Source organism: Sebastes umbrosus, chromosome 11, assembly GCF_015220745.1.
Source record: "Sebastes umbrosus isolate fSebUmb1 chromosome 11, fSebUmb1.pri, whole genome shotgun sequence".
NCBI classification, from domain to species: domain Eukaryota; kingdom Metazoa; phylum Chordata; class Actinopteri; order Perciformes; family Sebastidae; genus Sebastes; species Sebastes umbrosus.
Window position 1 is genome coordinate 820,934 of NC_051279.1, and position 26,549 is coordinate 847,482.

The following is a 26,549-nucleotide window of genomic DNA, read 5'->3' on the forward strand; positions in this document are numbered from 1 at the left end:
TTGATGATCTGAAGTTTTACATTTATTACTCTGCTGGACTTGTTCCTTAAAAAGGGGCGATGTGGAAGATCTGTAGCAGAAACACAGAGTTGTTCACTCCTCCGCTCCTAGATTGAGGTTTGACTTCCAGTGAGGCGGTGCGGTCTGGGGCCGACTGTCCTCAATGCGCCCCGGACCGCGCCGTGCCCCCAAGGCGGGGCTCGGCCCACGTAAAAGGCGCCAGGGGTCTGTGGTGATGTCGGCGACCCAACCGATACCTGCTGGTATCGGTACCGGGTATCGCTAGTGTCAATCTGAGTATAGATATCAGTAGATGTTTCTATATCTTTAACCTTTGCTGTTTACTGTAGTTACTTTGGGTCGTCCTCAGTGGGTGCATGTACATTAACGTGTGAGCCTGAAGTACCATATTTCTGTGTGTGTGCGTGTGTGTGCGCTACGGGGTGCTTGCTGCTTGCCTGCTGTGATTGTAGCTACAACTGGTTGTGTCCAAGGCTGAGAGAAATATACCTGCTGTCTTCATGCTGGGTTCGTGTCTGCAGGTGCATCTGTGTGTGTGTGTGTGTGTGTCTGTCTGTGTGTGTGTGTGTGTAATATGTTTGTGTCTTATATACGTGCTGGTAGGCTGAGGTTGCTGCTTGCTCATTGTGTGTGTAGGTGGTGTGTGCGCTTCAGCTCATGAAAAGCCTGTGTGTGTGTGCGTGCATGTGCGTGCGTGCTGGAGAGTTACCTGGTGTTTCTGCTGCTGTTGCTTGCTCAGGTTGCGGCTGTAGGTGTTGTACTTGACGATGTCTTGGCTCATGTCGTCCACTCGGTCCATCAGCAGCTGAAGACTCTTCTCCAGATGGTTGCTGGAAGAAAGACGTCAGCGTGTCAATCACACGCTTCTGCTGCCGTCATTCAGCCCTAAACTCTACATTATGTTATTCTGAATTTCACTGAATTTATATGGAACTTTTATCCAAAGCATTCACCCACCCACGCACACACACACACACACACGCGCACACAATCACAAACACACACACGCACCGATGGCAGCAAACGACCAATGTGCTGACCCGACCATCGGGAACAAATTGGGGATAAATATCTTGCCCAAGGACGCGTGGACAGGAGGAGCCGAGCATCCAACCGCCAACTCTGGGATTAGTGAAAACCTGCTGTACCTCCGGAGCCACAGCCGGCGACGCCCACACAGACGAGAGTCTGTCCACATTTCATGGTTGTGGACTCTAGATACAACGGACTGACTTAAAGAAACAGTGTGGAGCATCTTGGGTGGTCTATTAGCAGAAATCAAATATTCATAACAGTGTTTTCAGTAGTGTATAATCACCTGAAACTAAGACCTAGAATGAGTCCTTCATATCTATATAGGGAGCAGATCCTCTTCACGGAGTCTGTCATGTTGCTCCTCCATGTTTCTACAGTAGCCCAGTCCAGACCAACCAAACACTCAAAGCTTGTCTCCCTTTAAAAGGTACATTTTGAACAGATAAAAAATGTGATTCATTTGCGATTAATCGCAATTAAACATTTTAATCAATTGACAGCTCAAATCTAGCAACAGCTACAAACAACCTCTTCATTGTGAAGAAGAGACCACAGACGGACGGATCCTCCTTCCTTCAACACTAAACCACAGGATGCTCCTCAGCGTCATGCAGCAACCACTACAGATGGAGAACGGCACTAGCCTCAGCTTTAAGACGTCCCTTCAGAGACCTGTGGCTGCAGTCTGAAAAATGCCACATCCACATTTTTCGACAGTCCATGTTTACCATCCGCTCTGACCTAATGTTTGAGTTCACCTCCCACTGGAGATGTTGCTTTATGCATCCTGAAAGACTTCTGACATGAAACTTGTCTCTGGGGGGTTTAGAGTACTCAGACATGAGGACCCTTCCTCTTGTCTCTCTGCTCTGGTACCACATCTTCTCCCAACACTGCCATGCTGACAACACTGACAACACTCAACACGACTCCAGCAGTATCCCCTCCCTTCTCTCTCCTCCCACGAGCCCCAGTTTTTAACACGATGACTCACTACCGCCCTAAGTTCAACCTCGACAAGGCCGCAGCGCTCTACTTCAAGTCATCTCCCCTCTGTGGAATGATATTGTTTCTTTTATGAATGTTTTGGGTGCTACATAATGCAGCGTGTACTGTGGGAAAACAGATTCTGAATGTTTATTTAAATGCCAATTGTACCCGCAAGGACTGCCAGCGCCGTGTATGTTTTGGCTGTGTGTACACTGCAACTGTTTAGAGTGTGTGTTGTTGTTTGTGTGAATATGTGGAGGAAGTGTGGAGAGTGTTTTGGGTGATTTTAGATGCTTTCCTCTCTTCCTCTGGAAGATTTTTCAATTAACAATTTTATAAATCAATATTCCTCTACTGGCTCCTCACACTCTTCATCTGTTGCAAGCTAGAAAATCATCTTGTCAAGACATCATTTACCGATGTCTTAGACTGTGCAAAGTTTAGAAAGAATTACCAGTAACCATTGGTATCGGCACCACTGGGAAAAGAGCTGCAGTGTAACCAGCATTAACACATTTGCCTTGTCAATTTGAGCCAGCTTCTTGTGTATTTAAAGCTTCACCCCCCCCTGCTGTTTGACTGAGGTGTAGTGAAACATGTGTTGACATTAGAAGTACAGCAAATGTTAAAGAGCTTCTTGTTCTGTCTCCGTGCTGCTGCAGGCTTCATCTACGAGGAGAACTCAACGTCCTCGTGTGTCACTTGGAACAATGTGTGTACAATATTTACCTTAGGGGGTTCCACGGTATTAAATATTAAGGTATGCACATGACATTTCTAACATTCATTTCAGCAGCTTCAGGTTTAGTATTCTTGGTGCTATGAAGGTGATTAGAAATAAATTAAAAAGGGAATTGCTACGGTATTATAACTCACAAATTGCAACATAACTGACTGATGAAATTTAATTATAATCTTAAATGAAAGTTACTGTAGTTCTGACTCTTGCACTTTTTACAATTAGTTACTATAAAAACTGCCAGTATTTAAATACGAGTCTACTAATGGATTCACATTCTTAGTATAAATGTCAGAAAGTATTAGTGAAATGCAAGAAGTATAACAAAACACTACAGGATTACGTTCATGTGCATAAAATTAAGCATCCATATATGTAAAATAGATGCACACCCTGAAGCCACTCAGCAGGATCCTATCAGCTTAACATCCGGCTGCCATCAACCCACTTTAATTACATTCACATATAGATGAAGGCCCTCCAGCTGCACAGAGAGATACAACTAATGTGACCACATACATGCAGATAATGGTATGAACACTGCTGCTGATGATTTATAATGTTATTCTCAAACATCCATATCACCTGCACGAGGTGTGTGTTGATGTGAGTGATCAGATATTCAGCCTGGAGGCCGGCCTGCAGCCTCTCGTGTTGCAGGATGTTCGGTACACAAGGTGTCTGGTCGAATACTGCAAACGGAATTTCTGTCACATTTCACAGCTTGTTTCCCTTTTTGGAAATTTCCGTTAAAATAAACATGCGTGTGAATAGATTTTCAGAAGCTCATATAGTTTAGACTACTGAACCGTTTCCATCATATTTGCCTGTGAGGACTGTTGTGTGATCAGTTTGTCAACCCTCCACTGCAGCGTCAGAGCTGTAAACATGAAAATTGATGGCCCAGGACCAAACCTCGCCACAGCGCTTCCCCGCCGAGTCCCTCCGACTGTGTCAAAATTGATTCTCGCTGACGAAGGCCCGTTTAAAACTATTTCATCGAGCAATATGGTTGCTAATTTGTGTGGCGCGCATTTATAATATATGCAAAGGAAAACATTTAGTCAGAGCAGGATCCTTCAAAACATCTGTCGTTTATGGATCTGCAGTGTTTCCTCTCTCACCACTGCCTGGGGGGGGGGGGGGGGGCCCGGCCCCCCCGGAAGAAAGAAACTAAATATTTTATTTACCTAATTTATGTGCTTTCGTTTCATTTCAGCTCAGTCTTTACTGCATTTTGCTGTCATTTACCACGTGCACCATGTTTGTGCACCGTATGTGTGTGCACCGTGTGTGTGTGCACCGTGCGTGTGCACCGTGCGTGTGCGGACTGCGGAGAAAGGAGACTCATCAGTCGGCTAACATGTTGCTCTCGCTACCAACATTAGCTTCTCTGTTGTTACGATGTTTAAGCTGCAGAAACATGCAGGCAGGCTGATATTCATGATGTTCTGTTTGGAGATGCAGTGACTTAAAACAGAATCAGAAATACTTTAATGATTACGGGGGGGGAATTAGTAAGTAAGAGTAGAAGAGCTATGAGTAAGGAGAAGTCTAATTTCTGCAGTGTATAATGTCGTAAACTTCAGGTACTAGTGGTAAATAGCTCTCTGTTCTTTGCGCTGTGTGTGTGTTCATGTTTATTAAGCATGTTCAGTTGTTACTGTATTTTTATAAACGCCTGATTATGCAAGAAAAAAACACACTACTGCTCATAACTGCATTTCCAAACAGTGAAAAACAGAGTTACACGTGGTTGGAAAACTGCACGTGGAATAATGCCTTCTCCCCTCCACAGCGCCGGTCATACACTCCTCAGTGGTGAATTATTTAGACAGGTCAGCGAGCCATCCGATCAATCCTGAATTAGAAATCAAAGTCTACGGAGGGACTTCCTGTCATCACAGATTCTGTTTTAAGGTCAGGTTCAATGGCGGCCCATACGGTGCACTACTGTATGTGTGCTCGGGCCTACGTGCTCACAGTCACACAGGACAATAGAGGACAAATTCTAAAACGGTATTGATGTGAGAGCTGAAAACGGGCTGACATTCAGTAAATTGAAAGTTCAAAGGGGAGTTTTTTAACAAAGCTGCCAAGGAAGTGACTTCCATTCTTATAATGAGTGTGTTACTCTGATGGAGCCTTTTTAACTGATGGACTGAGGCACAATATGGATCTCCGGCTCGCTTCTGTAGCAGAATAATAGGTTTTAAAGAGGACATGAAATAGCCTAGATCTAACAGTGGCCCAGCAGAGTTTATAGTATTATCTCGGTAAGATAAAAAGTATGCAGAATATGAATATTTTCAGACAGATTTATGGTGGTTTGACACCAATTCATAATCCATATATGACTGAATAGCATATTAATTTTATGTTTACATCGCTATCTCCTCCCTTCCTGCCCATCATCATTATTTCATTGCAGAAAAGACACAGAACTATAAAGATTCTCTCTTCTCAAAGTCCATCTCATCGGGTGAAGTTTGTCTGTCAAGGACCATCTTTCCACCGAGTATTTCCTTCTGTCTGCTGCCTCTTCACCTTCCTCACTCCTCCTCCTCCAGCTGCAGCTCTAACAAAGCCTCACACTCTCCCTGAACTCAATACCCTTTTCGCTTATTGAATACATATCATCATGGTAGTCCTGCAGAGCAGAAAGCTATGTTTACATATCCTTCCATTGTCCAACATTTCTATGCAGAAGGCCAATTACAGTGAGCAGACGGGAGGAGACGGAGCGACGAGTTGCTCGTTCACACAGAACAGAAGGTAAATATGAGGTTTAAAGGATGATTTATAATGAACAATGGCTGCCACCACGCAGTGGGAACATTTCAAGACGAGCGACGACCATGTAAGGTGGCCCACACGCCAGAAGCTTTGTGTCCTGACATGAATATGGGCTGCTTTGTAACATCGAGGCATTTCAAGGCTGTTTGGGGGAAAATGGCTCCATAAATGAATTTACATTCATGCAATCCATCACCACGATCAACATCATCATCTGTGGTAAGAACAACCCTGTTTGCCGGAGTGAAACTGCATTCACTCAGCCTTAGACGTAGATGACATTGACAAATGGGTCCGCAGATTGGAAAATGAGACAAAAAGGAAAAACATTAAATAAAACCCATTATCGTTGTTTTTTCTGAAGGGGTGGAAATGAGGAGAAAAGGGCGGGGCTGTCAGGAGAAGATGTGGAGAGACGGACGCTACAATCCAACACGAGGACAGAGCCGCGCCGCAATCTGACAACTTCAGGAAACAATTTCATCTCGCCAGACATCCCATCGGCAGTCACGCCGGGAAACCCGTGGGGAGGACCCGGCTGCTTCTGCCCCATTTCCAGTCATATCAAAAGCTATATTTCAACTTCAGAGTCGTCGTTTGGAAAATGGAACAATATGCAAGAAAAGTGAAGCATTCTCCTTCAGTCTGTGACAATTTCTAACAAATGAGTGTGCTGGTGCCGCACTTAGTGGGCCAGGCACGTGCATTCTGCAGAGCTCCGTACATACCAGTGTTCATTTAATTGTTGACCTTGTGTTACAGGACACCGATGAGAAGAACCACAGCAGCTCCTGATGCGCTGCGCTGCGCTGCAGTGTATAAGTAAGCACAGAGTGTTTTGCGCGCTAACAGTGTGTAAATCAGCACTTTGAGTCGTTATTGTGCTAATTCCTCACACCTGCCCCCTGGGAAGCTTCACAGCTGTTGCTCCGATTGCAGCGGTTTATCTCCATAAATGATTGCTGATAAATTCTCCTGAGACTGATGCTGAGAGCCTCGGAGATCTAAATACGAGGCTTTAAGAGCCAGGCTGCCAGCTCATGTGGTTGGGGGTGATATTTGTTCATATTGTGCTCATTAGTGATGGAAGACAAAGTTTGATGGCAGGTCGGGCTTTAGGGAGACATTTCTGAATAAATATGTTTTGACATTTAGATGTGGCATTTACTGTACCTAGTGTTGGACTGGATATCCCAATCAGACCTCCCATACTAACCCAAGGGTACGCCGATAAGTTCCTGAAATAACACCAGCGGTCGAGCGTGTTTTAGACCCGGGATGTGGATGTGGACTGTAGTTTTAGTCTGGGTTACAGATCTGATCCCAACAAACAATAGGTGTTGGGGTTTGTTTTAAACCTCTAAGATGCACAATACAAACTGAATACTGATACTGTATCCCCCCCCCATCTGGTACTGTAGTCCAAGCAGGTTAAAACCGGTTTTAAAGGATTAGGCTGGTGTTATCTTTAATCTTTTCATTATCGTCAACAGAACACCAAAACCCACAAAGAATGTATCCCACTAACAAGTATTGTCTGTGAAGCCGCGGCCTCATATAGCTTTATGCCTATATGTGCTATACAAGTCCATTATCCTCTAAAAACTATTAAAACCACACAAAAGAGCCGTAGCGCTGCACTCTGGGTGACATATTCCTTCATTACAGCCGATGCGGCCGCTGTACTTTATTCAGCTCGTTGTTGCAGTTTCTCTCCGGAGTGCTCCAGTTTATGACACCGCAGGTCCACACAATCTGACCCTCTCTTCATTAGTGCTGTCAGCTGTGTGGGAACGATCCCAATCTGACCCGCACATTGTACGTTTCTAACGATAATTTCTGCAGCTAATGATAAATGGCAAAGCAAACTAATAAAGCGGCGTAAACACAAACACCAGTGTCTGTGAGCGTTTGCTTTGCAGCGATCAAAAATGCAGCTGATGTTATTAGTCTATGGTGTTTATGTTTCAGAATAAAGTACAGCGGCTGCGTTTATCGTAATGAGGGAATATGTCACCCGATGCAATAATACGGCTCTTTTATGCGTTTTTAATAGGTTTTGGAAGACAATGGCACAGAAGCGTGAGCTTTGGCCAAACAAACTATTCCCGTTGAGGAAGATAAATGCTTTGTGGGATTTGGTCTTTTTATGGGATTTTTGTGATAATAATAAAAAGATAAAAATCAAACTAGCCCTCCTAAGAAGTGTCTGAAAACGGCTCTAAAGCCGTGGTGGATAAACAGAAGCCAACACACATCAATAGACATCGTATTCTTTCCAGCAATCTGGTACACTTCAGAACAGTGCAGGAGACACAGATTAATGCCCAGGAGTCCTCTAATGTCAAATCAATTTTAATTTAGAAGTGGCTTTAACTCATGTCTGTGAAAGCAGCCTGCAGGTTTAAAGAGATACCATGACATGGTTTTAAAGCTTGTAAGACGCTTTTAGGAAGACGTTATTCTTCAATCGCTATGTATGCACAGTACTATGGGAACCATGTGAAATTGAATCAAATTAAGGTGACACTTTGCTCAGAGTCGGATGGTTTCGGGTGATGTAATTTCTATCAATAACCTCTTTTCCTGGATTTGATTGTGGAGTGATTTTGCACAGAGGCTGATGATGAGACACACTGAGGTCTGTTGATGAACCGTATCATGACAGTATATTTTCCATGTTGGATATATAAACACCATGATATCATAAAAATAGAAGAAGCTGTAATGTAATCACGCGGCATGAAACAGGAACGAGAAATTGGACTCTGATGTCCAACGATTGAAAAGCTTCCTCCCGTTATGATCTTACACAGAGAGCAGTCTGAGATTATTCATTTGCATGTTCTGGAAACAGGAGCCTTGAAAGTCCGTAATAAACAACACAAAGAGAACTTGGGAATACAAGTCGAGAGAGAAACTAAATCACTCCAGAGTATCTACAGCAGTTAAAGCTGTTAGATCACCTGCATGTTCCCTACGATGTCACTGTTAGATTAGAAAATCTACAGCGACATTGAAGGGCAACAGATAAACCCACACAATGCCCCCCGAGCCCCCCGAGCCCACACAGAACCGTCCGGTACATGTTGGGTTTCTTGAGAAAAACATGTTGGAAATAGTTGATCCAGAGATCAGATGTCCCTGCATTCACTCTTAACGTTTCTTTACAGCCAAGGTGTCTGTCCTAAGGCCGTCATGGTAAACGGCTGCATTAGATAATAATGTCTGACCTGCTTGAGAGGTTGAGCAGTTCGTGCTTGTCGGCGACCGTGGACTTGTCCTCCAGATCCCACATCAGCGCGGTGATGAGGTGGGAGTTTTTGATGAGAATGGGCACCTCCTCGAACATATGCTCGAAACCGATGTTAGCCTTCTTCAAGCTGGAGGGTGAAGGACAGGACAAGAGACGCAGAGGAGGAGAAGACAGGTTAAGTTACAGTTTGTCAAAAGAGTTTTCATCATTACCTGTTTACATTCAATGCTTTTATCAACTTTAGCAGACTACATACACTGACTTCAACACACGATGGACCCGACAGAGTAAAACAGTCAGGGATGTCAATGATACACATTATGTGCAATTAAAGCTGCAGTAGGCAGAACGGTTTTGATGATGATTGTTTTCAGGTTACCTGTTTCATGTACTACTGTCAGGATATAAAAATAACTTTATTTAATCATATGTACTTCAGCTTTAATTCAGAGGGAACATCATTTTCTGTCTGAGACATCGAGTGATTTTAAAACAGGACAACTTGCCTGTTTATGCACAAAATCTACACACAGGACACAAAACACAGAAGAGTGAGTGTGAATCAGATGTGGAAATTAAACCTGTAACAAACCAAGAAAAGCTCAGGTCTCCGCTGACTCAGAGCCATTTACAACTAATTTCAAGTGAACAGAGAGTGGATGGGGTTAACAGTTGGTCTACCTCTACTTCTAATGCAACTCTCTGCATTTAACATGTGCTCGGTTGAGGCCGGAGATGTCCTCGGGTCAGTTTGTGACGTACTGTAGCTCCTCATTGTATTTGTTGTTCGTATACACTGTGCTTACAAGAGGGGTTGTAAATGGAGCATTGTACCGTCACCACGGGGCTTGTACTTCTCAGTAGATTGTTATCTTCACCAAATAAAAGCAAAATGAATAGTAATGTTATGCATGTTGCATTTTGATATTTGAAAATGGTGTGATACAATAGGATGTCCATATTGCACACCCCGAGCGACGTGACACTCGGTGGCCTAAACGCCATTTTTATGGGCTCTGCTGATAAGTGTGCAAAGCACCGACCGATCTTTAACCACAGAATCCTGCTCTTTCTCCCTCTCTCCCTCTGACATGGGCCTGTTAACACAAAATGGAATTTCAAACTTTGCTTAATGTCTCACATAAATCCGATAGCATTGACTGACTGCCTGGGTTCAGCCTGTCACTTTGTGCACAGTGCATGAGCTACAAGCCTAATGTCTGTATATGTCTAATGGTGGCTTGTTAGAGGTGTCTTGCTTGTTATGGGATCAATACGCTCGCTGCATTAATCCGCCGTGTGCACTACCAGAAACAGAGACGTTTATGTTAGGACTGTCCGTGTGATGAATATACTGTCGGCGTGGAGCATCATCTGATTCTGATGAGGAAAATTTAAAAAACAAATTTGTATTCCAAGTAGAGCTTCACCTCAGGCAAATTTTAAGAGGAGACTCTGAGGTAGCGCAAATAGACAACCCCGCCTCCGGCTCTGAGTATGGATAGCAGCAGTCTATAAGAGGAATCTATGACGACCTACTGTTAATACTATTTGTTATACATATTGGCACAATTATCCATCTGCAGTGCTTTCAATATATTTCCTGCAAATTATGACCTTTTGAAACGCCCGCAGAGCGATTTAAAACGGCGTCTATGAGGAGATAGAAGGATGGCACATAGTGGGCAGGACAGAATGCTCCACCCTACTGGACTTAATGCCACGCTCTTTCCAAGTCGGGCCCCATCGGACAAAGCCAAAGGTCGACTCCACGGGCCGACTAATTTGATACTTCATATTGTGTGCTGAAGTGGAGGCTATTGACCGCTGCCTCTGTAGCCCAGCGGACTCGGAGGGTGGTTCAAAGGGAATGGGTCTATTCAGCGCTCATCCATCCCGGCCTTTCATTTAAAAAAAGGTGCACAATATATGCAAGCTTATGTAACATCAAATACAGCAACATAAAAGAGACCGCCTTTTTACGCACATTTAGTGTCGGGGAAAATGAAACGCTTTTGAAGTTTTGCATCTTCGGAGAATAAAAAAAAATAAACATTATTGATATTCAGATTTGCGGTCTATTCTGGAAATAATAGGACTGAGACAAGACTGTTGTTATGTGGTGATATTGTCCTTTCCTGCCCTGCGCTGCCCTCTCTCAATCACGGGCTTATTGGGAACACTGATAGCTACAGATTGGAGCCGTAATAAATCATAGGAACTAATGAAAAGCTGCAGAAATGAGAAGGGATCCTGACTCAGGGCCAAACACACTGGGTCAATAACACAGTTGCTGGCAATAGAGACACACAGGTGGAGAAATACAGAGGAAATGAAACGATGCGGTTAAATTGTCCTCTCCCGGCGAATACACTCGCTTTTAGTGAATTTAAAAATGTATATCTGGAGGTCCTGAACGGACAGCGATTTGATACCGCTGGGACTTCTTCATGGAGCTGTTTACTTGCATGTGTGTTTCCCTTCATGCGTGTGTTGATGCATGTGTGAGTTTGTGCACTCGGACCACCCCGAACTGCCTGGAATAAATGGTCCCTTCATTACATTCACTTTTAGCTGCAATTTAAAAGCAATTACGATAAGCCTTGGGGTCAGAAAAAGCGTAAACATGGTACATTTGTTTGACGGGCGAGGGCGAACTGATAAATCATCGTCATCAGCATCAATCTGCGACTGCTACTAAATGCCTCCCCCGTGGATGCACAGGCCGTTATTTGCATCCACTGAATAAGCAGAACCAAAAAAGGCAAAACATTTTAATTCTGTTTTCCAGGAACCGACGTGAGTCCGTGTGTTTACGCCCGGTGCGGGCGAGACGGACCGGTGGTGCGCCCGACCCCGCTGGGCCGGGATCCCACCTCAGGCGGCGCTCGCCGGCCCTCACTTTCATTGCGCCATGGGGTTTTTCTTGCACCGTCTGACTCGCGTGTGCATTAGACTCCTTCAAGTGTTTCAAGACGGGTTGGTTGGGTTGCCGACATCGCCGCAGAACTCTGGCGCCTTTTAAGTGGGCCGCGGCACGACGCGGTTGGGGCGCACTGAGGACTGTCCGCCCCGGTCGACAGTCGCACCAGAAGCAGGGGGCCCTCGTCACGGTGCGGCGAGGTCCGGGCGGGGAGCGCTGTAAAGCTGTGGCCGCGAGCCACCTTCGCCTCGAGCCTCTCCAAGCCGACCTAGAGCCGGTGGCGGCGCACCGCCTCGTATGCGGGACTCCCCAGCCTGCCGTGTGTCGCTCACACCCTCCAGCTGGCTGTTAACGAGGGTCTTTAGGCACAGAGAAGTACTCGTATCGGTACTCGGTATCGGAGAGTACCCAAATGTAAGTACTTGTACTCGGTCTGAATAAAGTGGTGTCGGTGCATCCCTAGTGTTTTTGAACATCTGGAGTTCTGTGTGCATGTGATCATGTGATCATGAGATTCATCCATGTGGTGTCTTTATTTCTTGTGTGTTCCGCTGTGAGCGACTCACCCCTCAGGTGTGAAATCTTTCTCTTTGCAGATCTCCATGAGTTTGGGGGTGAGCCTGTAGGCCTTCAGGGACAGGGAGCCTTGTGCCGTCTTTATGGGGTCTAGAGTGACAGGAGAGAGAGAGAGAGAGAGAGAGAGACGAGGGTTAAAAACTATTCACTATTTACTATTCCCAAACATTGAAAGAAGTCCAACTGATCTGAAAATCACACGTGTCCTCAGTGAAAACAAGTCAAACAAAAAGTCCTGTTCTAAAGGTGCTAGCTGGAGAGGAGCTCCCATAAAAACAATCAGGGGAGATACAGTACCTCCCATCAGATCTCTACCTGGATTGATTTTGTAACTTAACTGGAATTTCCCCGTTTTAGGGATGAAAAACACTCTTGTGTCTGGACAGGCGGAGCAGCAAGCAGGGGAGCGGAGGTGTTTTAGTGGCAATTCAACAAAGTGAAGAGTCGAGCTAAAGTAACATTTAAAAAGACAGAAAATGTTAAAGTATCCAGACCGACTCTGAGGAATCGCTCCGTCGTCCAATTCAGAGAGAGAGAGAGAGAGAGAAAGTGGTAATAGTGGCTCAGGCTGGACAGGCTGACAGCCACCAAACTACCAGAAGTGCTTGTGTGACTTATTCCCGTCCCAACAGCCAACTATGACGAGCCATTTGCCTACAGCAGAGCCAGAGATACAGCCAATCTCAATTTATGCTGGCCAATCTCCACTGAGACCGGTCGGGGACAGCCACACTTGATTAAGACAACTCTGTCTCCTATCCACGGGAAGCTCGGTAACTAAATCAAAATCCAGTTCCTGTTAGCTTCTTCAACTGGTGGAACTTGTGTCTCTACCATGTGTGTATTTGCATACATTATACAGTATATACACTAGTGCTGTCCCGAATAACAGTTCCTTTCGGTTCCTTGTTACCCAAACAGCTGTTTATGTCTACTACTCGCACGCGTGGAACAGAAACTCTGGAGCGTGAGTTTTACCCCGGAAAGTTTTGGCAGCGCACCAGAAATGTTAGCAGCGCAGAAGCGGCGCAGTACAAACTGTACACCGACACCGTTCAACTGAAGTCGATTTATACGACGGCATCACCGGAATGTGTTGATTAGCGGAGCGAAACAAAAGCAGACTGGACGGAGAGTCCGTTCCCCCCCCCGCAGCGTTCAGACAGCCTCCCTCTGCAGATTCACATCGTGACAAAGTCCTATCTGATGCTATAAGAGAGTTTATCGCTGCATAGCGTGAATGTTAGTCTGCTGTGCCTGCCCTGTAGAAACTAGCATAAGCAGCAGTTGAGATAACTTAAGATAGACATTTGTGATTTTATTTTTGTAATTTATTTGTTCTTATTGACAATATGTGAGTATTTGAGTGCCTTAACTGTTATAGTATGAATTATGACCAATGAGCCGCTGTTGAATGAGTTAGTATAGTTCTGGTTGAGCTTCTGCTTCAATGTATATTGACGGCCTTAGTTTATAATTTCATCATATTTATATAAAAATAAAGCTGGATTTTTTAGTTTGCACTAATGACTGTAGAAGACCTTTTTACAGTTCAGATTTGTCAATGAAGAAGTGTTTATGTTCCTTATGGAAGCCATACTTTTGTTAAGGCAAACATTTATTTTTGCCAAATAAATGAAAAGCATGTTGAAAGCAGAACATGACCTCCTCGCTGTACCATAAACCTACCGAACCGAACCGAAAACCGTGATATGAACCGAACCGTGAGTTTTGTGAACCGTTCCACCCCTCCTCCACACACGCACTGCTACACACAACAAACAGCGATATCCATCTGAGAATATCTACTAATAATTAATAATGTTGTGGGATTATTCTTTATTTCAAGGGCTATTTGAGATTCAGACATTATTACATACTTAAAAAAATAAAAATCAATAAACGAAACATTTGATTTGGAGGTTGAATACTGGGCATGGTTTCCGTTGTGTCTTCAATCTGCTAATATCAAACACCAAACCAAGAACATCAAGTGAATGACAGAACTGAAGTGAAATTTAAGCAAAATAGAGCATTTGTTGAAACAGAGTACTTCAATTGGCGAGGACCTATTGGGGAACGTATTTGATGGGTTTTAAATTAAATTAAATTAAATGAATACATTTATGAATCAATAAATATATTTATATGTCCCTGAGTTGAAAGCTCTGGGCGTGCAAAGAGCTACTGTAGGTTATCTCTTTAACCTCTTCGACTGTTCACCTCACACCAGAGAACCCATCATCACGGTGAACGTTTAACCGACTGGTTTAACAACCCGCTCTGATTCGCCGTCATCAGACGGAAGCTATTAACTCGCCAGTTGGCCACCTGATTGATTGATCCATCGGTATAAAATGACCGGCGAGCCGATGACGAAGAGAAGAAAAAAGGAATCAATTTTCCTTCCCTTTGCCTTTAAACGGAGATAATAATCGATTCCTTTGAGGTGCTTTGATCCATTAAGCGCTGCATTATTGACTGACATTAACAGGAGCCCTCGTTTAGAATGAGAAAGGAGCGAGCGCCCGCCCGGCTGGCTAGCTGAGTGGCCAGCTGGCTGGCAGGACGAGCTCAGAGAAGGTTCATATGTCAGCTGGTTAAAATTAGTCTTTGCCTGTCATGGATTTGTACAATCTGAGAACATGACAACCCTGAAGTGATTTTGGAGAGAAAGAACGGCGCCTGGGGGAGTTCCTTTACGCTCACCGCCACTGAAACATTGATGAAATTCAAAGCTGTTTTCATCATTTTTTAAAATGACAATCCCAGTTGCTGCCTCACTCCTGACTCTAACGGAGTGGATAGATAAACACGGAGCTGTTCAGATGACAGACTTCAGGTCAGTGACTTTCTAAGACTCTTTGTGTCACCCTGGCTGTAATTATTGTTCGGCTCATAAACCTAAAGGAGGTAAACTCAGCACATTATGAGGAGTGTAATACCGGCGGGAAATACTATCTGGATAGGATCTGGCATTTTGACAAAGTCTATGTGTGATTATAAAAGTCTGTAATGTGTGAGTCACATTTCAGCACCATGAAGACACATAAAGACGAGTTGTACTCTCATGGAAACCAGCCAGAAATTAAATACATTTATAATTTGCACCTCTCCATGTAATGTACTAATATATACTGCCTCTGAAGTCAACGAGCACCTGGAGTGGTTATGTAGTAATGAATCATCAGATATGTAGACACTGAGGAGTTAAATGCACACTGTTTAATAGTGACACATTTTAATTTGCTGTCATGTCGGTTTTTAATATCGCTGTCATTTGGAAGAAAGCTTACACCATCTGGGACGGCGTTCGCGGTGCAGCGATTATGGGACGCTCTTAAAAGTCTTTACTGTGAAGCAGGTGCAGGCGCTCGATGTCCATACTCGTTACGTTAGTGGTTACCAGCTACCTCGTTAATCCCGTCTATTCCTGCTCTCTGCTCGTCACCGCCTCTCCTCTCCTCTCCTCTCCTGTCGAGAGCTGCAGACAGACGTGCGTTACCTCCATGAGACGTCTCAAACCCGTCTTTCACCTGCCAGTGATGATTTACTGAGAGGGCATTTCAGTTTAACCTTCTCAGTCTAATTTATGAATAGTTTGGCTTATTTTGAAGCTCCTCTTATTAAAGTGTCAGGCAGGGTTAAAGCTTCTCTATATTTAGGTTACTTGAACAGTTCAATTTAGTTGTTTTTTTATTAATTTATAAATGTAATCTTATGTTATTTCTAGATTATTGGTTGATGTCTTTTGTTTTATTTCAGTAATTTAGGATTTAAATTTCTTTGATATTTTGTTTTCAGATGCTTGTTTATGTTTTGATTTTCAAGACACTGGAGCTTAAATATGATTTCAATATTGATGCTGTTTTTCTGCTCGTTTGTAAATAGTGTTAACATGTCAATAAATTGTAAACTTGTCATATTTTGATTATAAAAGATTAAAAAAAAAAAATTGTACGAAATGACATCTGAATATTGCAGATTTACATAAAAAGAAATATTTATAATTAATATTCAATCTCTTGAGTCTGTTGAAAATGAATTTGATGACACTTGCAAGATTTATTTTGAAAAGCAACCATTGTTTTTTAAATATTTGTGCTAACCTCCACTAATCTTTTTCCTGCATCTGAGACACTGATTTCTTGTTGAGGCTAAAATGAATATTACCCGTAACCGACAGTAATCTGCTCCCTGGTAGCAGGGCCATCCTAATGCCTGAGAAGTCAAACTGATTCTGATATAGTGTACTGAATCTGAGCACGCTTCTGTGATTGTTTCATGAAGATGCACCAGTATTTTGTGGAGTTATTGTGTAGATCTTTAATGGTGCTGTCCTACTCTCCAGGAACCATTTTCCACCAACATGAACCTCCATCATTAGAGGTCGTCTGTGAATGGCTGAATGGCTGAATGGTTGAGTGACAGGTGAACAATACAGCAGTGACTCTGCTCTGTGCTTTCTTTGTTCTTTTACAACATAGTCAATAAAACATTCCCTGGTAGTGATTAGACAGGATAAGAATTAGATTAGCCCAACCGACCGGTACCGGTACTGACCGATGGTTGAACCCATGTTTCCTATTCAAACACACTTAATGAGCACCAGTTCAAATTGCCAGTGACCTACCCTGATTGGATATGACTCGGAGCTATCGACTCTTCAGTGTATTTTGGCAGCTGAAGTGGACGGTGAAAAGAACAACCACCAACGCTGAACTGGTAGGAACACTCGTATAAATATTAAAGAAAGACTATTCTGACTTCTGGATTTCTAAGCACATCCATCCATGCACTGGATGATTGAAATAAGGAGGTACTGAGAATACTCCCTCTGGGAAAGCTGGCCTTCATGGCAATGTCGAGGATTTATGGATTTATGGATAGATATGGCAACCAGTCCTGGACACAGTTGACCCCTCTGGACTAAACTAATTAACTAGTTCTACCTAATTAACAACTTTGGAACGGACTACAGCACACTCTAGTAATTTGAATGTAATTATGTCAGATGGTTTTTGTTTTGTGTGTGTAAAGTTGTGAATTTGTACATTCAGAACTGGACGGATATGCAGTTGTTGCCAGAACTTCAATAAAAAAAGTAAGATCTACAACATTCAAATCAACCATTTGGCCAAATAAAAGTCACATTTGAACTTGAGAAGCTGGATAATATTACATTAAAATGCATTTTAATTTGTCAAAAGCTATAAAAATCCGTGGCTGCTGAGAGCTTTGTGCTATAAGGAATATTATGTGAACATAATTACATGAACTGCCACTCAGATTTTATAGCAGGGTTTATGTTGTTACAAACAGAGAATGAACTTTGACATTCGCTCTTTTGATATAAAAACAGAATATTAATTGTCGGTGACCAACAGATCGAAGGTGAGGGTAAAATCTTTCTCGCCATTAAAACTAACTACTTCAATAAGTGAAGAACATAAACGTGGTATTACTTTGTTATCTTCGTAGCGTGGCTGAGTGTAACATTACAAACTAAATAAGGCATTTTTTTTACTTTCAATTATTTGCAGCATATTTAATCGTGACTTCAACCAAGTTCTATGTTTTAATGCTTCGTCGTGGCCAAACTCTTCAAAAGACTTGTAAACCACATGATGTGTGACAGATACCACCTCAGGATGTACAGTTTGTAATTGATTTGAGTGTGATATCGTGGATGATGGTGAGTGAAAAGAAACTCATCTACCGTCAGTCTTCTGTGTGGGTCTACTTACCATAGATGAGTACAACTGACTCTTCGATGGCGTGCTGGTAGCTGAACTGGGAGTCGAGCAGCGCTCTGCTGACAAAGGAGCCATAGTAGGTGGACTGGTACCAGCCCACATGCAGATGGTCAATGTTGACGTGACGCAGAGAACGCATCATCTCCATCTGGTACTGGACTGGAGGCAGAGAGAGAGAGAGAGAGAAAACATTTAATTCAGAATGAACTTCATTGAAATCAGCTCAGGGATTTTTCTTGGATCTTTGAATATCTGGTCTCCATCTGTAACTGGACATGGTGTACGAACAGAAGGAGGGAGAAGATGTGAGAAACATGAGAAATACAGCGAGAAAATAAATGAGCAACAAGGATGTGAAAAAGAAAGGCAGTGAAAGAGAAAAACAAAAGCTCCATCTTCCGTTATCAAGTGGTTGTGGTGTAGATTTCTAAAACAAACATCTACCGGGACCACCAGTCACCCGTTCATTCCTCATGTCAGTAAATACATCCTGGGATAGATAGATAGATACACCGACAGGCTTCAGCTACTGGAGAGAAGGCTAGATGCATTACAAGGAGAGCCATTTCATTACACCAGACACATCCTAAGGACGCGCAGCCAGAAATACAAACAACCTGCCTCGCCGGCTGTAAGTAACAACCAAAGCCAGCGAGCAAAACAGCATCTCTATGCAGGCTGGCTGGAGGAGGGTTGATAAATCAGGGTGTTATTGGGCAGCTGTGGCCCCCTAGACCCCGGCCTGTAGAGCACATCCTTCTCCTGCTGGGGCTGTTAACAAGAACAAACTGGAGAGGTGGAGAAAAGAGGGATGGGGAGAGCAGACGAAAAGAAAAAGAGCAAAGAAGATGGAAAGGTGGAGGATAGTGGAGAGAGAGGAGTAAGTTAAAGTTAAAGAGGGTGAGAAGAGAAAGACCCCGATGATGATGATGATGATGATGAGGTTATGTAAAGCAGGGAGTGAGTTCAGTCCAAATACATTAACATTTCACTTGGTCACTTCAAGAGATTTGACCTCTCAGAGTTCATGTACTGCCAAACAGAGCCGTCACGCATGCAGTACTTCCTGGTTTATTTGCATTAACTCATCCGGTCATAAACCAACCTCCCACACTTCTCTCACTGTCGTCCGTTTCACTGCCTCTGCTGTACTCCACACAGAAAACAAATGGCGCCGGTCTGCCCACAATTACACATTCAACTCCTGCAGGAGTGCAGCGCGAGGAGAAAGGGCAGCGCCGCTGTGGCGCCTGTCTTCCTCCTGACAATAAAACACTCAACATCTGGATTGGAAAACTGGATGTGGACTGACAGGCAAGGAGCCCCTATTCACTGCCCGTCCTGCAGGGATGGACTGGATGCACCAATCTAGTCTTATCTAGCCTTTCTATTTAGTGATTGACATGGTCAGCCAGACAAAAGCAAGCAGAGTAGATGGACGGGATAATACAAGGGGGAGGAAATGGGGAGGAAGGAGAGGAATTGAAAAAGGACGGGGTATATGAGGAGGAAGAGAGAGATTGCAGACCATGTCGCAACTCTGAACCACGGGGGGAGGAGGTGTCGCTGGTGTCTGGCGCTGTGTGTGTGTGCTGCTGAGCCAGGATTCTTAAGCGTAGTAGCAAACCCATGGGAGAAATGTGTGTACGGTATATTTCATAGAGAAAAATTAGCTGGTGCGGGGTAGCAGGTGCAAGGATATTTAAGTGTCCTCTTTGTAATCCTGAGTCTACAGTGACAAATGAGAAGTAGGTGAGAATTAAAACATGGAGTGGGTGAGAAGAAGGGAAAGAGAGAGGATGAGGAAGAGAGCGAGTGTTTGTGACAGGCTGAGTTAGTCTGCTGGAGAGTGTCTCTGCCCCGGGGCAGGCCAGCAGCAGACTCCAAGACACACAGAGCTCAATGGAGAGCGAAGGCAGCCTGCCACCTAACTACTGTATCCGTCTCTGCACTTTTTTTGCCAATCAGTATGGGTACTTACATCTCAAGCGGCACTGATGCGTATACATGGCCCAACACCCTGTCATTAGCAGGGAAATTGTGCACAAAGTGATCTGTCTCTGGAGTGAAAGCTGAAGGCTGGAGGATTGACAACAGGGGCAGGAGAACCAATCAGCTATCTCTCATGTCTTATTCAACCGCCAACTCTCTTCCCAGTTCTTTATCACCTGAATGTGCGTACAACATCTTTATATTCCAAATCAAGTGGAGCATGTCGTCTGTAGCGGGCCTTTACGTAACAGGCTCAATGACTGCAGTACGCTTCTGCTGCTGGATGTACGGACGTTACAACCAAACTTTTCTTCACTTCCCTGGAGCGAAGAAAAGTTCTCAAGAACACTGAGCAGCACTTCCGGGGGCCAAAGCAATCAACTCGCTCCGACCAGGCGATGCACTAGTTTACTTGATTACTTAATAGAGAGCTGCAGAAATGAGTCCTAAAAGGCGGAAATGAGTTAGTATTATTGCTCTTCCGGTTCCCTCGTCTCAAAGTCAATGGGTTCTTAGTTAGATGCCTGAAATAAGGTCTGTGGTTAACGTTTTGTTCGTCAGTGAATATCCAACTTTAATGTGTCTTAAAAAAGTGTCTAAATGAGACCACTAAACGTCATCACGCCAAACACTAGACCGCCTTTATCGTAGTGGTGGTGGTGATTTGAAGTCATGTGACCGTGATGTAGTTTGTTTATAGTCTGACGTTAGACTTTTATTTCTGGCGATTAGATTCACACTTCAAAAATCATCAGTGGTTTTCATTTGTCGAGATTATCTTGCTGAACAAAACGTGTCAGTATCATAAACTTTTGTTTGCCACAGAGTTTATTTTCTGCAATAATCCAAATCCCCAATGGAACAATCTCATTGGGTTTAATCAAATGAACCAGGGCGATGCTAACTTCCAGGTTGGCCTACAAAAATACGTCATCCTGCACCGCTCCATTGTGCGTGGGAATTATGGTCATTGTTATCATTGTTTTTTTGGTGTGTTCAGGATTACATCTTTGTGTAATTTACATGCACTTTTCCAAATGTCTGGTCATTACAGTTAGACTAGCGATGCGATAATCAGGTGTTTTGACAACACATCAAAAAGGTGATTGCAACGACTAAGCATGTGTCACTGCGATTAAATCACTAAACAGGTGACAGTTTGACCTTCTAACTGAGTCTCAGTTTATACCATCACGTGTTTTCTATTAACCTATTATCTACGGTGATTTCAGAAAGACTTGTCTTTTTAACAAATGTTAAATGAGAAGCTGTGTCTATGATTGTTCCGACAGTTTGTGTAGAATTCAGAGTCTGAACTGTGAAAAGGCAAAGCATCCGGGGAGGTTTATCAAATCATTTCTCAAGAGCTGAGCATTTCAAAAGGGCAGAGTAGGTTCCAAAGAAACTCAAAGAACTTGGGACTACATAGTGTTTTCCCTGAGCTGGGAGGTCAACTGAGCAGCCGAGAAACACGAAGTGACCGAGAGCCCACACAGAGAGAGAGAGGGAGAGAGAGAGACTCCTGGCCGAGATTCAACATCATCCTGCAGGGACGGCAACATGGAGCTATTCACAAATCATTTTCTCATTTGTTAGAGAAACAGATGATGGAGCCAAATGGTTCCTCTGAATTACAAATAACTGCATTTGGATAACTTTAGTTCCAGCTGAAGAGGGGGAAGAGTTGTGCTCTACTTAAACAATGACCCTCAGTATGCAGCTAAAGCAGACAATTTAGAGGCTTCACATCAATACTGTAAACTATCACGTGTGTTCCAATTAATCGTTATACTTCAATTTTCCTTTTTTGTACTTCATTCATTTTAAAATATATATTTATAAAACAGATACTACAAACTGACGCTGATGAAAAATAAAAGCGTCAAATATTTATTGTAATGGATCATCATTTTATACAGGATGCAGACGGACAGAGAATCGGCTAAATTGGCTCGTGAATTAAAAACTAAAATATGGTCCTCTCTCTAGGTTCATGTTGGAGAGGAGGTTGTTTTGCTCGGGCTCTGGCTCTATCTATTCGGCGTGGAGAGGAGATTGTGTTGCTCGGGCTCTATCTATTTTGACGTGGAGAGGAGGTTGTGTTGCTCTGATTCTATCGATCTGGCGTGGAGAGGAGGTCGTGTTGCTCTGGTTCTACCTATATGGCGTTGAGAGGAGGTCGTGTTGCTCGGGCTCTATCTATCTACACGTACAAACATTGTACAGTTCTGTAACTCATTTGCATTAAAATCTACAGCAACACAAATGATATGACAATGACAGGAGACTGTGTGTTCTTTGAAGGCAGTGAGGAGACGAACTTGTATTCTTTCCATCTGGATGACGCTCGGCTTCCACCAGAGACTCAAACAGACAGGCAGACTTACAAACAAACTACAACACGCTGCACCCGGGTCAGAGAGAAAGAGACAGAAGACACATGCAGACAACCGACCGACATGTAGTCTGATAGCTAAACCCAGATTCGGCCGAGTGAGACTACAGGCCGGTGGCAAGCCGGCCGGCTCATCCTCCACAGATCTAATACAAAGCACAGAGCCTTGTAAATGCCACAGGATCACTACCTTGTTTGTTCAGAAAACCAAGGACTACAGCTGCGAAGAGAGATAGCAAAACAAACTGTGTGACCATCTGATGGAGGTGGGTTCTCTGTGTGTGTGTGTGCGTGCGTGTGCGCGTGCGTGTGCGCGTGCACTCCACAATATAGTGAAGTTTTGAATACCCTGGAGAACTTTCACAATATGTGGTGTGAAAAACGTAGGTTTATATAATGCCAGGATCCCACTACAGGATATTGTTGACTGTTACGATGGTCACTATGTCAGATTAGGTCAGAGGTCAGCAACCTGCGTCTCTTCAGCTACTCTCCACTTTATTCTCTTAATATTACGACTTTTTTCTATTACGACTATAAAAAGGGACGTTGTGAGTCGTCCCAGACGCGGCGTCGGTTGTCGTGTACTATGACACACTAAAACGAGGTAAAACGATCGATTGTCGCACACGACCCTCATTTATCGCTCCCGATCCGAGTCGATCCCCTACGACGGCCGTGTCGGGCTGTAATCGGGCTGATATCATGTAGTCTGAACCGGGCATTAGACAATTGTTGTTATAGCAGTATAATCTCTGGATTATTTTTAACCAGGTAATCATTAAATCAATCAAATGCTCTAAATAGAATATAGCAAAGAAAAACAAACCTACATATCAGGACTTGTGAAGCTGTAGCCATCAAATGTTTGCTATTTTTACTTTAAGGACAGACGGAGCGATTCATTGCTTTTTTTTGATCAATGATTTGACTGAATTATTACTTCTGTGTTAAAAATAAGATGTAAAGAGATGAGACGTCGGAGACCGACAACAAAGTAACTATGACCTCAATAATCAAAGATGTACACATGACAAAGAGAGAGAGAAGAAAAGCGTTTGTACCTCCTGTCCTTTGTGGCAATGTGAAGACAACAGAGGCTGAGGTGTGATAGGGGGGGGCAGGTGTCTGTGTTCTGGTTCGGGTAATCTGAACGGTGGCACATTTACGTTCTTTCAACTATCACTGAGGTGGAGGTGACCTTAGTGAAAGGAAACCCTCCGCTTCAGAGTAGCTGCTCTGACCAACTATAGAAGGATCCAGCTGTTGGCAGGGCAGCTCACAGATGTCCAACCTAATGAAAGCAGTGCACTGATGATCAGAGTGTACGTGCTGACAAATAAATGAAAAGTCATACTAGCAAACAGCTTTTAGTACAAAGACGGATGATGATCTGCGCTGTTCTGCACTACAAGCAAATCAGCTTGATACCTGTGCTTTTCCTTCTCTCTCCCTTTCTTTAACTATGTTAGAGGACACCTTGGGTGACAGACCTGTGAGGAGGAGGAGGGTGCTCAAATTAAGACCTTTGATATCTAGATCCTGTATACGTCCTGTCCAGGGTGAGACTCAACGGCCCTAATTTTTCTAACGCATTAACGCGACTTGCGATTTCACCATGTCATACTAGCTTGTCGAGAAGGAGGTTAAATAACGCTCCTAACTGACACTAAATGTTGGAGAGGATAAACTGTCATGTCCATTTTCAAAGGGGTCTCTTGACCTCTGACCTCCAGATATGTGAATGTAAATGGGTTCTATGGGTACCCACGAGTCTCCCCTTTACAGACATGCCCACTTTATGATAATCACATGCAGTTTGGGGCAAGTCATAGTCAAGTCAGCACACTGACACACTGACAGCTGTTGTTGTCTGTTGGGCTGCAGTTTGCCATGTTATGATTGGAGCACATTGTTTTATGCAAACAGTAATAAAGGAGTGAATGTTGAAGAACACAGGATTTATTGTTTTACTTTTGTTTTGTACCGTGGTATCGAATTGGTAACGAGAATCGTGGAGTTTCACAGGTATCGGTATCGACTACTACATTTGTGGTATCGTGACATCCCGAGGTCCCAGCATGACAAGCTAGTTTACAAGCCCTCTATACTCTCTGTCTTGTTCCCCCTTGTTGCATTACCAAGACAGCCGTTAACATTCTGCGGACATTAACGACAGCATAAGCCAGAGAATAGCCAATTTCACAATATCATCAAGGCGCGGCAGAGGTGGGAGCATGCGCCACCGTTTGCTATTCCTCACTCATTTCTGCTGCCCTGCTGCCTCTCCTATCAATCAATCTGGGTCCCGAGGCCAGGCGGGGAATGAGTCTGCCCATTCCCTTAGCGCTGCTTGATTGTGTGTGTGTGTGTGTGTGTGTGTGTGTGTGTGTGTGTGTGTGTGTGCGTGTGTGTGTGAGACAAAGAGAGGAAAGGGGGTATACGACGGAGACAAAATGAATGTGTATTTAAAAGAGTGTGTGTGAAACCATGAGATCGGTATGGGGAAGAGAAAATGGAGACGGAAAGAGGACGTGATTCTGAGTGAAAGTGCAAAATGTGTGAGCGCTGGGATGTGTTTGTGAGCAGGTGTGTGCTTAAATGTGTGGAAAACACACTAGAAAAGAGAAAGTGTGAGATGTGTGAAGCCTCAGGACGCCATGTAGTGCAAGCTGTACATCTAAAGTGAGTGTGTACGTGTATGTATGGTGGAGTGGAGGTATTTATCAGCTGTGAGCTAAACTCCTCACCTTGGGCAGTAATGTTAAGAGTCATAATCAACAAGGCACTACCAGTGTGTGTGTGTGTGTGTGTGTGTGTGTGTGTGTGTGTGTCTCTGCAATGAAGCAGACAGATAGTCCATACTCTAATACTCGATGACACGAGAGGTGAACTGCATCAGACCTTGCATGCTGCTGCAGGCCACAACATCTCAGCGCGGGAGGAAGATGTGTGCGAGTGTGTGTGTGCGTCTCTGAATGTGAGGATGCACGTATCTGTGTGTCACAACACATTCTAATCACCACCTTGACTGGCCTGCTGCGGTTACACGCACACACGCACGCACGCACGCACGCACACACACACACACGCACGCACGAGCCAGAGTTTATATCCACTAATGTCAAGTGGAGCAGATGAATAATACATAATAATAATAAATAGAATAAAATGATGCCAGAGGTCTGAAACTTGGCCGGCTGTGTTACCTTTACCCTTCGTTTCCCTCCTCTGCTTCCTCAGTCTGGTGAATAGCTTAAAATGAGGTTAGACGGTCCAATCAGACCTCTATCAAAAATAACCTGATTACATATTGTCGTAAATTCTCTCTCTTAGTCGCAATAAAGGTAGACTGGTGAGCTCTAGATGGACCGCTGATCAAGGACAATTTAGGAGAAATGGTGAGGAACAGAGCCTGGTTTCAGAACAGAAGTCATCATGATAAAAAACCAGGGTCCGATATTAACCTTGTTTTTCACTTCCTGCCACTGTAGCAGAGAAGTGTTTTTTCTTATCTGCCACTTCTGAAATCTCTGCACTAAATGAAGAAATAACATTTTAGATCTGATGTCATTCAATGTTTGATATATTTCACACAAAAAACACTATATGCATGATAAATGAGTCTTTGAATGACACCGTAGCTTCCTATTTTCAGGGGTGGGAGAATACTGTACACAGTACTGTACTTTGTTATTGTCATATATAGTGGTGGTTATTATTTGCATGACATCTGTATGAGCTATTTAGAGCTGTTAAAGTTAAACAGGTCATAATTCACTATTATTTTATATTGATGTGAAAACGTCTCCTTCAAACAACTGGATTTATTGAAGTTTTTGGACACATCATATTAACGTTATAATTTACCTTCGCCCAATAGTCATCTTTAGTGAACAGCACTTGAATGCACCATAATATAACTCAATGGCACCTCCGTTAACGTTAGCTGTTAGCTCCGTTATTTAGCCAATCAGAACTGTGCTGCAAACCAGCTTCTAACAGGTAACGTTACTAACTCTCCTCCTGAGTTCAACACAGATTTGTTGTTCACAGTGAAGCATGATCAG

The 26,549-nt window shown here is 43.6% G+C and overlaps 1 protein-coding gene across 1 annotated transcript in view; it reads right to left on the bottom strand.

Moving 5' to 3' along the window:
- The window catches only part of LOC119496816 (eukaryotic translation initiation factor 3 subunit H), a 65,693-nt gene that overhangs the window by 7,956 nt on the left and 31,188 nt on the right, over positions 1–26,549 (bottom strand). The window contains exons 3-6 of the mRNA XM_037784400.1: positions 18,084–18,251; positions 12,327–12,426; positions 8,815–8,964; positions 731–851 (exon numbers count right to left, since the gene is read on the bottom strand). Coding sequence (XP_037640328.1) covers positions 731–851; positions 8,815–8,964; positions 12,327–12,426; positions 18,084–18,251 — 539 coding nt within the window. The remainder of the gene's footprint in view (positions 1–730; positions 852–8,814; positions 8,965–12,326; positions 12,427–18,083; positions 18,252–26,549) is intronic.